Here is a 13,501-nt window from a genome sequence, read left to right on the forward strand (position 1 = left end):
GCGAAAATTACGAATAAATCATTGAATAGATGTCATTATTATCTGTAAACCTTCTGCGTCATAATCTTTTCTTCATTAACCAAAGAAAGGTTCCGGAGAACTGTAAGCTTTTGGAAGGTAATTTTTAGTAGCCTAGTTGAGTTAAATATTTATGCTGTATTACCAAACTACCTACTAAAATTAGAATCAACCTTTCTTTTTATAACTTATTGGCTCTGGTTTTGTTAAATTTAGAATCATAGAGTTACCACTCTTGTGAAGAAAGCATGTTGAACCAACAAGAGTTGGCTAGTTTTAAATTTCTTATTGATGCTTTCTGGGCTCTTATGTGGTAAGATTCTAATTTAGTAGCTTTTTGCTTGAAAATTTAACCCCCTCCCAATGGCCCTGCATATTGTCCTTGGTTTAGTTTTATTTGCAGGGATAGAATTTTGGGCAAGATTCTAGTTGATTGACTTCTTGCTATCTCAGAAAGGGGTTAGGTTAGGAAAATGAAACTTTCAGGGATGTGTCTACAGGCTAAAGTATGTCCCAGGAAGGTATTTTGAAGTATCTACCTCCACTCCTCCCTCTAGAGGGCTGTGACCTTTGAAAATCTATGTGTTATAAAAGTGAAATCTTGCAAATAGATCTTCTGCTTGAATGAAGTAAAACTAAATTGTTCTCAGCTTCACAACTTTGCTCAATCCCAATTTGTAAGGTTTTAAGGATATGCAATTACATTTCCTAAATTTTGAAGAAAAAAACATTGATATGGCTCAGAATTCTACTCAAATAACAAGAATTACATTTTCAGAACAAAAGGCAGAGAAAAGGCAAGTGGTAACTGAAAATTAAGGTAAAATGTTGTTTTGTCAAAATTTCAATAGGTGAAATTTTGTAGACCTGTCATGTAGGCAAATTTCAGGGCTCTCTAGAGGGAGAAGGAGTAGAGATGGGTACTTTAAAACATCTTCCTGGGATATACTTTAGCCTGTAGATCCATCCCTGAAAGTTTGATTTTCCTAACCTAACCCCTTTTTGAGGTAGCATGAAGTCACTCAACTAAAATTTTAACAAATTTGGTAAATATTTTGGTGCTCATATTATTGGCTTGCAAAAGTGGGTAAATATATCACAGTTCATATAATTGACTTACCAATAAAGTGAACATACCACTTGATGCCTTTTTATGCTCTTTACAAATATTATAATTGCTTCTATAGCAAATTCAAATTTAAGCACTTTTTGAGCTCATTGTAATTGATGATTATATAGTATCATAATCATGTAAGTGATTATTATTTTGGTTCATTGTAAGGCTGGTCTAATGAGCATTGTTTCATCAGCATAGAGCATTAGTTAATTGTTGATAGTGGAATCTCCACTATCAGAGTGGAGATCCACCCTGGGGATCTCTACTCAGAACATGCTTTGTCAAAGAAATAATGCAGCTACCAGACTCATCAAATAACTCAACACATTGAGAATGCATATAAAGAAAATCAAGGATCCAGGGCCATTATTTCTCTACAAGCTCGACAGCATATAATTTGTTTGCAAGTTGCTTGTGACAAACTTTGTCAAAAGCTTTAGAAAAGTTAAGAAGAATCATGTCAGTAAGCACCCCTGCATCAATTAGTGATTTGGTCATATGGTTCAAGGAGATTGGTATCAACTGATCTTCTGGAACAGAAGCCATGCTGTGAGTTGTGCAAGAGATTATTTGCTTCCAAGATGTCTACTAACTCTATAATTGAATATTCTTTCAGGAACCTTAACAACTGCTGATAGGTTGGTAATTTTCAGCAAGGTCCTTTCTACCTTGTTAAATGTTGGAATGATATGGGCTATTTTCAAATCTATAGGTTGTAAAGATTTAATGATAACTTGAACAGCAGGGAAAGAGGTTGACATTCATGGAGGATACAAGGATGAATGCAATCTTGCCCAGCAGATTTATTCATTTTGAGGGACATAAATTCCTTAGAACTATTGAGTCATTAATCAGAATAGGTTTGATCTTATGTGATACATCATGTATAGGAGGTGGGGGGAAAACAATACTTGAATTGGATGGGAAAAAACTTGTTTTTTATTTAATTCCTGAACATTTTTGAATTAATGCATTTTTTGACTTTGGCTCTCCACACATGGTTTAATAAAATGAAATTTGCACATTATTTTTTTTTTTCCAAATGGCTTTCTCATGGTTTGATAAGACAATTTTGATACAAAAAAGAGGTAGGGGAGGAGGCATAGTTGCCCTCCAATTTTTGGTTGCTTAAAAATGCAACTAGATTTTTTTACAAGTGTTTTATTAGTAATAAACATGCATACCATACAAATTAACTTACATAACAAACTTATAATAGTGTGTTTTTATTATGTATATGAGGGGGTTCACCCTCTTGTCAATACCTTGCTCTTTACATTAAAGCTTGAATTTTGTCCCAAAAATTTAAGAATGACCCCTGAATCACAAAGGCCATAGAATAAATAGTTGAAATTACTAAAAATATTTTAGCATAAAGAGCAAGGTATTGTGGAGAAGATGAACCCCCTTATATGTGTAATATTTTCATTTTAAGCTTTAATGCTGCTCATTACTTCTAGTTGAAAACTTTTTTATTTATTTTCTCACTTTTTTTAAATAATGCTAGAAAATCTTGCATCATCCTCATGGATATTCTCTTCCCTCATGAAAAATTCCTTCATTGAAAGATCCTCCCACCTAACCTCCTCCCCCCAACCCACCACAACATGAAGTCCCCCTGAAAACATCTGTACTAACTTTTAATAACCATTACTATATGTAAACAATGGTCAAAGTTCATAACTTGCAGCCCCTCCCCCAGGGACTGTGGGGTATTAAGTCATCCCCAAAGACATAGTTACTAGGTTTTGACTAATTTGGACAGAATGGCTATTTCAAAATTTTGATCCAGTGACTTTGGGGGGAAATGTGTGGGATGGGCCCTATTTGCCCTCCAATTGTTTTGGTCACTTAGAAAGGGCACTGGAATTTTTAATTTCCATTAGAATGAGCCCTTTTGTGACATTCTAGGACCACTGGGTTGATATGATCACCCCTAGAAAAAACGAACAAATAAACATGCATCTGTCTTCTGGGAAAAAATATAAGATTTCACATTTTTGTAGATAGGAGCTTGAAACTTCTTCAGCAGTGTTCTCTGATATGCTGAATCTTGATGGTGTGATTTTCGTTAAGATTCTATGACTTTTAGGGGGTGTTTCCCTTATTTTCTAAAATAAGGCAAATTTCTCAGGCTTGTAACCTTTGATGGGTAAGACTAAACATGATGAAACTTATATATTTAAAATCAGCATTAAAATGCAATTCTTTTGATGTAACTATTGGTATCAAAATTCTGTTTTTTAGAGTTTCAGTTACTATTGAGCTGGGTTGCTCCTTACTACAGTTTGTTACCACAAACTGTTTGATATCAGTGACAGTGGATCTGCTTTGACATTTTTGAGAGTCATTGTGCCAGAAAGATTTGGGATTATCCATAACATTCTCTGTCAATTGTTTCTTAAACCTTCTCTTCAATTGCTTGATATGGTTATTTGTCTGGTTATGAAGAGTTTTGAAGAGTTGGTAATTTTTTGAGGTTTTCTTTTTCCTGTAATGTTTCCTGGCTTGGTGTTTTCTATTAATTAGCTTACTTGTTTCTGTAGTTTAAATAGGTAGACTTTTGGCCTGTTTAGCCCAAAAAGTTCTTGTGCATGACTTTAGAATGCAAAATTACAGTTCATCAATATCATTGGTAATAAGCTGTTCCCTATTGACATTGACAAGTCTCTTGGAGACTAGTTTGTAATTGACATTTTTTTTTTTTGCTGCTTAGAAGAGGGTTGTTTAGTAGGCAAACATAAGTGAAATAATTACCATGTGGTTGCTATTACAAATGGGTGTGGTTATTACATTCCTAATAAGAAGGTCAGGATTGCTGAGAATAACTAGATCAAGAGTGTTGGAAACTTGCCCTTCTCTGAAACAAGTTGGTTGTGAAATTGTTTGACAGAGGGTATTATCAGAGGGCAGACAAAAAAGGAGAATCTCTAGTGCAAAAACCAGATCGATCAATCCATTGGATTTCAGGAAGGTTAAAGTCCCCCAGAAGGACAAGATCATAACTTGCAAAATTGGACATCACATGTGATAACATAGCAGCCAAATTAGATTCAGAGTCCATAACTAAGTTGGCACTAGAGAATTTATTAACAACATCCACTACAATTGAGATTGTTTGTGTATTTTTATCCAAACAGACTATTCCATCAGTAGTAAAAGAAATAAAATGGTGACACTAGCCTTTAGTTCATCTCTTACATATAAACATACTCCTCAGTGACAAAGTGGGGAAATCAGGTGAGAAAAGGGTTGGTAGTCATTAATTTGGATTTCATTGGGTGATCAGGCTGACAAGGTTTTTTTAGTTGCAACTTCTGTAATTGCTGCAACATCCATTTCTACCATTAACATAGGGTACGAATGTATAAAACTTTATTAGAGAGGCTATAAATATTGGAACTAAGGAACTTTATTCCTTGAGAGGTAGAAATCCAAGAGGATGCAGGACTAGTATAAATGGGAACCAAAGAACTAGGAACATAGTTGAATACCATGCTATGAAATGACAAGGAAGAACAGTAGGTGAGCAAGTTAATGCAGAAGAAACACTAGAAATTGAAGCAAAAGAAAGGTCAGCATTAGACAAACAACACATTATTATTAACACTACTAGGCAGTTGAGAGACATGATAAGATGGTGCAAGTCTATAATGACTTAAACAATTTTCAGGGGTAGAAGGAGGTAGAGTTATCAGTAGAACATTGGAGCAACTGCAAGGGGGTGTCACTCCAGCTGGCAAGTTTTTTGTACAATGGCACACTTACGAATTATCAACTTCGCCTCTCCATTAGTTTATCAGTGTTTTGACTCCTTGACTAGAGCTTTGTTTGATTTTCATTAGGACTGTCACCATAGAAACAAAATTTACCTTTTGTTTCAAAAGATTTCTATATGATTCGTTTTTTTCAATTTAGTTGATGGCACAGAGAAAAGGAGAGGAGATGGCTGCTGGCTACTTAGACGTCTTTTTACATTTACTGGGAGGGCGCCAAAATTGACTCCATAGGTGGAGGTTCTTATTGCTCTTTCGTCTCATAATGTAGTGGATTTTAAAGTGGGTATAAATACAGAAGGGAACTGGTGGTTTGGAGCATATCTAAGTTCTTGAGGGTCATTTACCTGTGTTCTATCACAGACAGGCTTTGTGATTTGGCTGTGATAATTAAAAGTGTGACATACACCATGTTTGTAGCTTTTTAGTTGTCTGTAGTTGCTCTGAAGAGTGATGCTAATGGAGATTAAGGGAACATATTCTAAACCAACTTTTATTCTCTTTTCAGTGGTATAAATTCAATTCAAGTATTTCAAGCAAATTCAAAACTAATTCCATTTTTTGGTGTATATCTCCTTTTTCTATGACTAAAAAAAAGGCACATGTCAGATCTCTATGTTACAGCTTCATAAGATAATCCCCTTTCTGTCAAAACTGGCATATATCTCTTATCTTTATAACAGTCCAAGATAGGATAATTCTGGCTGCACCATTTGATTCTTTGTGCTGAGTTTACACATGACACATACAGAACTCGTTTTCAACCAAAATGGGTTGCTCTTTTGATTATTACAGCTCAATTGTGTGTCTGTGATAATGGTTACTTCTAGAGCTTATAGGGACTTGTTTTAGAGTGTACTGTAATGGCCTCCTGGGGTGTCTGTTATTTTTATAAACAATTTTTAGATATCCATCATTTCTACAAATGATCAATCTAATTGGTGAAATGCACACTCTGTTTTAGAACTATAACATCCTTGGGGGTGATCAGATCTGTTTCACCTTTTGCTCTACTGGCATATTACTCTTATTAATTAGCTCTTTTATCACAGTCAGTCATGGAGACGTCATTTTGTTGCTAGGTTTTACTCATTCCTTTTCTTTCTTAAGTTTTCCGTGGAGTTGGCTCTTGGTTTTAAAATCTGGGACTGAAAATAACATTGGTATGTTCCTATTTTTGAGATAATTACCGTAGCTTCACTTTTTGAGATGTTCATGTTTGGTAGCTCATGATCAATCAAGATGCCTCTTGATATTCAAAGAGATACCAAGAACAATGACACTAAGCATTTGATGTTGCTAGTCTCAACTACAGTCATTTGCCTAAATTTATCGTCAAGCTGCTGTCTGGTTTTGCAATGTACTTCAAAAATTTTATACTTGGTGATACATTAAGTTGAAACTTCTAGAGATGGATCCTTGGACTCAGGAAATGCCTTAGGGTTTAACTTTGTGAAATGGTTTTTCTTTCACATTTAGTCCAAGAATTTACTTTTTTTGGACTGTAGTCTTGACAAAGCAGTTCTCAAGACTTAGTCAATTCAGGGATGATATGGTAGCATGATCTTTAAAGCTGGAATAGTATTTAAATAGCTTTTTGATTGTTTAAGTTGGTTGGTTGTCTCAGAATTTTTTATTGGAGTAGCATTTTGGCCCTGTTTTTGGCATGAATTTTTGCTTTGCAGCACAAAATGGCTAAAAGCAGCACTATGCTGCAGCAAGATCTGAAACTTGTAGGCTAGATGTGTACCTTGTCAATAGTTCTAAACCAACTTAAAAAATTTTATAAGCAAAATCAGATTGGCAGAAATTTGTGGTTTAATGCAGCATGATACCTTTGTTACTTAAACAGATCTCCAAGTATGTTTTCTGTTTGAATGAACCCTCTTCCAGTGCTCTATGGACATATGTCAGATGATTACCCCCGGGATAAAACAAATAAACATACACTCATAAGGCTATGAAATTCCTCTGATATCAAGTTTATTAAGTCTAAATATTTTTCTGCTGCAGTTAATTTCTAATGGTTAACATGCACTAGGGCAAGTCATAATCCTTCCCTTTCCCCTCCCAGCTATTCATAGTGAAAGTCTTGCGTCATTTCCATTTTGAAGAAGATATAAACTGTGTTTCTCGCCAATAAACTTGGTGTTATGAGCTCTCACTTTGGATCCTTTGGTTATACAGACTAAAAACCCTTAAAAGAATCATGATTTCAGCATACTCGTATGATATTACCTTCTTGTTGAAATCTTCTTATGAAGTCTTTGTTTTGAGAAAGGCTATTTGAATAATTTGGTATCCTTATCTGTAGGTGTATAGTGCTCATTCATTCAGTGCATTTTTGCTAAGGTGACAGGACTAAATTTAAAAAAAAAATTATGCTTTATGCTTCAGTTTTTTAGTTTTATCATTTGGCCTTTCAAGCATGTTGCATGGGGACTGTGGATATGTGTCCGGTTTCTAACAACAATATCCACTATGCTTCAGTTTTTGGTTTTTATTTTTAAGGTTTTTGAATTGTAGTAATCCCTTGTTAAAATATATACAAATATTTTTGCAATTACCAGCCACCAGGCTTCAGCACACGACAGGCATCTATATATCCTTGTTGCTTGTCTTCTAACTGCAGACAATTTGCTGTCTTTTCATACTAAAGTCTTTTCAAAGATATTTTATTATTAAAGTAAGTCCAATTTGTAACAACGATTTCTACTAAGCTTTAAACTTTTGGGTTTTTTTTAGCTTTTTGAATTATTGTAATCGCTTGTTAAAATGTGTACAAATATTTTCGCAATTACCAGTTTTTTGCTGTTTTCACAATTTAGTGTTTGATTATTGAAGCTAGTCTGATCTCTAACAATGACATGTAAAAAGTTTCATACTTAAGGTTTTTGAATTGTAATTCCTTGTCAAAATGTCAAATCATCATTTGTGATAATTGAAAATTTTCGTTTTTTGGACCTTCCTACTGACATTATATAACTGGTTGCGCTCAAACCTGTAAGCTTAATCATGCAGCGAGTGGATTTTATCTAACAAAAAAAAACTAGTTTTAAAATTTTCAGGTATTTTTCTAATTCGAATTACAACATTAAAGATTATTGCTCAGGCATCCGAAATATTTTTACGGTTTACAAAATAACTTTAGCGATTCTGAACTGGACTTAAAAAAAAATTCAGCTTTTTTCATGTTTTAAAAAGATATTGTTTATGCTTACAAGAAAATAAATTCGGTAATGATGTTGTTTTTCCGACAACGATTTCTACTATGCTTCAAACTTTTGGTTTTCTTTTTTTTATGTTTTTGAACTGTTGTAATCCCTTGTTAAAATACATTGAAGTATTTGTGCAATTACCAGTTTTTTGCTGTTTGCGCAATTTAATATCTTTTCATACTAAAGGTTTATTCAAAGATATTTGATTATCACTACAAGTCCGATTTCTACCAAGTTTCAAATTTTTTCATCTCTTGTCAAAATATAAGCAAATACTTATGCGGTTAACAATTTTGCTCTTTAAGCAATTTAACTTTTCCATACACGAAAATCTTAATTTTTTCCATAAGTGTGACAAAAGATTCTAGCTAAGTACATATCGTTGTTAGAAATCGGACTAGCTTCAATTGTCAAGCATTTTTGAAAAGACTCAGTACAAATAGACGTTAAAGTGCAAAAATATTTGTATATATTTTAATAAGGGATTACAACATTTCAAAAACCTTAAAAAGAAAACCTTTTTGAACGCAACCAGTTATATAACGTAAATAATGACGCAGTCCACACTGCCTTTCCATCATACAAATACAGAAGAGAGAATAATGAGGGCTTTTTTCCCAAGACAGTGAACCAACAAAACCTATTTGAATATTTAGGCCCTATATCTAAGGGCCGTCCTCAGCATAGAAAATAATAAACAATAACACACTTACAATAACAGTTTTTTTTTTTTTTTTTTTTTTTTTTTTTTTTTTTTTTTTTTTTTTTTTTTTTTTTTGTTTTTTTTTTAGCTTTGGCATCATTACTTCTGAACGAAAAGTTCAGCCAAGACTGCGATAAGTCATTTAACAATCAAATATCTTTGAAAAGACAGCAAATTCTCTGCGGTTAGGAGACAAGCAACAATGAGAATCTATCCATAGAAGCCTGTTGCATGCCAAGTGCCAGTGCCTGGCGGCTGGTAATTGCAAAAATATTTGTATATAATTTAACTAGGGATTGCAACAATTCAAAACCTTAAAAGAGAAAACCAAGACTTTGAAGCTTAGTAGATATCGCTGTTAGAAATTGGACTTGCTTTAATAATCAAATATCTATGAAAAGACAGCAAATTGTCTGTGGTTAGTAGAGAAGCAACAATGAGAATCCTTATATAGAACCCTGCCGCGTACCGAGTTCCGTACTCCCGTTATTACATATATATTATGTGTGTAATTGCCTTACTTATCCTGCCTTTGAAAACAGCTTAGCTGGTGATTACTGAGAATTATCTTAAAACATTGAATGTGCCAGATATGACCTTTTAGGACTGATAGTAGTGATATGGATAAAATTTTGCTAGCATGAGTGTAATGCAACCTTCTCCTGTCTGAGATGGGTTTGGAAGACCTCATAAGAAAATGAGAATATTTAAATCTTGGAGACTTTGCAGGTTTCTTATATCTCACTCCTATGTTCTCTCGAAAATTGTATTTTGTCTTAAATGGATCTAATAACAAAAAAAAAAACAGAATTGAAGCCACTTAATTAATATTTGTGCTTTGCTAATTCTTATGTACAAGTAAAAACTATTTTCTAAAATTTGAGTCTTTGTTCTCTGTGTTTAGGCTTATTAAATAAGTGATGTTCCTACTGCTAGCTAATGAACCTTTTCTAACAGGGGCGGGGGTTTAATTGCAAACCAGTGGAGTGACTTAAGGCAATTTTCTTGGTGATTTCATTCTTTACTTTGACAATAATTATTTATGGACTTATTGCTGGTTTAAAATAATACATTGTGCATTTGGCTCTTCCTTTTATGTGCAAAGACTTAAAAGGTATAAATGAAATAAATAAACCTCTCAGGGTTTGAATGCAAATTCTATTGTTAGTTACACAGCTTGTGTGTAAATGAGGGTACCATATTCTTAGTTGAGTCATTGTGCTTCCAGTTGTTTACAAAATGTTTTATTTTATAGATGGCACCCAAAAAGGATACTAAGTCTTCCAAGACCCCATCTAAATCTGCACCAGCAAAGAAAAAGGAGGGAGGAGGTGGCAAGGCCAAGAAGAAGAAGTGGTCCAAAGGAAAAGTCAGGGACAAGCTCAACAATCTCGTCCTCTTTGACCAGTCTACCTATGATAAACTTTTGAAAGAAGTCCCTTCATACAAACTGATCACACCTGCTATTGTCTCTGAAAGAATGAAGATCAGAGGCTCTTTGGCCCGCCACGCTTTAGAAGATATGGCTGCAAAGGGTTTGATCAGGTGTGTGGTGAAACACTCTGCTCAGCAGATTTACACCCGAACAACCAAAGCTGAAGAAGCTGCTGCATAGTTTTGTACCAACTATGAGAAAATAAAGAAAAAAAAATAGATTGTTGTTACTGCAGAATATTAACTTAGGTCAATGTTTAAATCCAGAACACGTTATGGGAACCTTCGTGGTTCCATGTTTAGATTCTTGTTAATGCGACATTTAACTTAAGTCAAAGTATAAATCCAAATCAGAACACATTATGGGAATTTTCATGGTTTTCGAATAAATGCACTGTAAGGTGTTTTTGGCTCTGATGTATTAATTGATGAAATCGAAATAATAAAAAAAAGCTCAAATGATAGTGTTCACGGTGGTAGGATTATCCTCTCAATATCCTTCTGATCAAATATTGGTTCTAAGGGTAAATTCAATTAGGAAATTTGAAAATGATGCCACGATCATGCAGGACTAGACCTTTATGCTCCTAGGAGGCAGGATTTTTTCAAATATCTGATCTTGATGATGATTGCTGAGAGGGCAAACATACAGGAAGGTTTTATTCCTTTGTAGGGTTTTTGAAATCCTTAGTCTGTGAGGGAAGGGGTTCAAGACCTAGTGTTGCTTTTTATTTGGTTTGGAATTGGGGTCACTGGCATGTCTTCAAGTTCAGCCATAGTTGACCCCGGCTCTAAATGGGTACCTGGACAAATCTGGGGAAGGTAAACAGGAAGGGGGCACCTCCCGGCTGAAGGGCTATGAAATAGAGATCGGCACCACTGGTAGGGACTGTAAAGTTCAATTCTTTTCTTTATCACAATATTCCTTGTATATGCGTGTAATGTAAATTCTGTACCCATAATCTTAAAAAGAAAGAGCAGATAAATCTCATTGCTAATGGGGCGATGAAATATACTATAGTCACATTCCACAATTAAATATGAATTTATGACGATATAGAGCCTTGTTTTTTTTTTTTTTTTTTTTTTTTTTTCACTTTCAGAGTGCATTACGAAAGTACAACGTCTGCACTGTTGGTACAAGTCTGAAATCTGAATTTTATTGGGGTGGTGTCTAAATTAAACACCTTAAAAATGGCTTTAGACTTTTGGCGCAAAAAGCACACCGCCTTGCCTCCAACGTTAGTAAAACAGTATTTAGTTGCCAGGGTCGTATCCAGGACTTTTTTCAGGGGGGGGGGGGGTACAAAATAAAATCTTTCCCTGGTCATGTATATGTATTTCATACATTTCTGCTACTCTTGTTGCGAAATGTACCTGAAACAAATAGCACGTGCTCCCTAGCCTGCTCAAATTAAGAGAGAAATGGTAGGTATTACCACATGGGTGTCTTGATTCCATAATAGCACAACATTCATTACTTTGTAAATTTAATTGAATAAATTCTATTAAGTTTTTGTCGAATAATTTAGTAAATGTTACCGTTTTCTCCTACAAAGTTACACGTAAAATTGGGTAAGTTGGACATGGAAACATATTCGCTTGAGTAGGATTTATCATTTGTAAAAATCGATGCTAAACGTTTTTCAGGAGACTTTATTCTTGTGGGCTCAATGGCCAAAAATAAGGTGTACATTTCAAGTGTTAGAGATTCTTTTAATACAGATTGCTTTCCACTTACAGTTTGTTACCTTATCCTATATTTTTGTGGTTTCACACCCTGTTTGTTGCCACAAAAAATTTGATTGTGTAGAGAAATTAAATAAATAAAAAACTTTTTTTTTAACTGAAAATAAGGAGCAACATTAGAATTTAAAACGAACAGAAATTATTGTGTTTATGAAGGGGGTTGCCTCTTCTCAACATCGCTCTTTACACTAAATTTTTTAGCACTTTCGAAGAAAGCTCATTGTTCCAATTAAACGAACATAGTGTTTTAGAAGTAGTTCTTCGAAAAGTGGGACAAAATTCAAACTTTAGCGTAAAGAGCGATGTGTTGAGAGGAGGCAACCCCTTCATGTAAGTACTAATTCCTGTTTGTTTTAATGTTGCTCCTAACTTTCTGTTGAACAAACTTGTTTTTTATTTGATTTCTGATCGTTTTTTAAATAACCCAAGAAATCTGGCCCACTTCCACGGAGAAATATTCTCCCCGTGGACATATGCTCTAGACAATTCAATCCCGGTGAAAATTTACCCAGTCAATTACCCGTAACATCTCAACTGCGTAAAATTGAGACGGAAAAGAGAAAGCAAGAAATAAAACAAGAAACTGTATAGGTTTTCAGGAAAATTCTCCTAGGGTATAATTTCTCCTGGGAAATTCATTCCCTGCATACTTCTCTGCCCATGGAAAATCCTACCAGCAGAAAATCTGTCCTCGCCACCTGCAGAATGTTTGCATGCTTCCCAAAAACAAATACTATACGTAAACAATGAACAAATTTTGATCGAACGACTGAGAATAAAGGTGTGTGGAAGGGGGCCTATTTGCCCTCCGATTTTTTGGTCACTTAAAAGGGACGCTAGAGCTTTTAATTTCCGTTCGAATGAGCCCTCTCCTGATATTCCAGGATCACTGGCTCGATACAATCACCCCTGTTGAAAAAAAAATAAAATGCATCCACGATTTTTCTTCTGGCAAAAAAAAAATACAAAATTCTACATTTTTGCAGATCGGAGCTTGAGACCTTAATAGTAGGGTTCTCTGATATGCTGAATCTGATGATGTGATTTTCCATGAAGGTTTTTATTACTTTTAGGGGTTGTTTCCCCTTTTTTCGAAAACAAGACAATTTTCCTCAGACTCGTAACCTTTAATGGGTAAGACTAAACTTAATGAAACATATATTTGAAGTCAACATAAAAAATTCAATTCTTTCATGTGCGTATTGGCATCAAAATTTCGTTTTTTAGAGTTTCATGTACTATTGAGCCACGTCGCTCCTTGCTTACCGTTCGTTTACCACGAACTGTTTGATACAGTATAGCTAATTGTAGGTCCCATAAAGCACAAATCAAGCTGTACTTTCTTTTTTAAGATCTAGTGTTTCATCTACCGAAAATGTACTAATAGTTTTCTAGCTATTGCTCTGGATCGATAATACCAAGAATTATATAATGCAGAATGTTTGTTTCTTGTTGAGAATGTGCCAACCATTTCTAGAGCCATTAT

The 13,501-nt window shown here is 34.5% G+C and overlaps 1 protein-coding gene across 1 annotated transcript; it reads left to right on the forward strand.

Annotated features, from left to right (window-relative positions):
* The first annotated feature begins 9 nt into the window (after nucleotides 1–9).
* LOC136027497 (small ribosomal subunit protein eS25-like) lies at nucleotides 10–10,668 on the forward strand. The gene is made up of 2 exons (XM_065704811.1): nucleotides 10–117; nucleotides 10,088–10,668. Exon 2 carries the CDS (start codon nucleotides 10,088–10,090, stop codon nucleotides 10,445–10,447), a length of 360 nt encoding a protein of 119 aa, XP_065560883.1. The 5' UTR covers nucleotides 10–117; the 3' UTR covers nucleotides 10,448–10,668.
* The last annotated feature ends 2,833 nt before the right edge of the window (nucleotides 10,669–13,501 follow it).

The sequence above is a fragment of the Artemia franciscana genome, chromosome 5, assembly GCF_032884065.1.
Source record: "Artemia franciscana chromosome 5, ASM3288406v1, whole genome shotgun sequence".
In the NCBI taxonomy this organism is placed as follows: Eukaryota; Metazoa; Arthropoda; class Branchiopoda; order Anostraca; family Artemiidae; genus Artemia; species Artemia franciscana.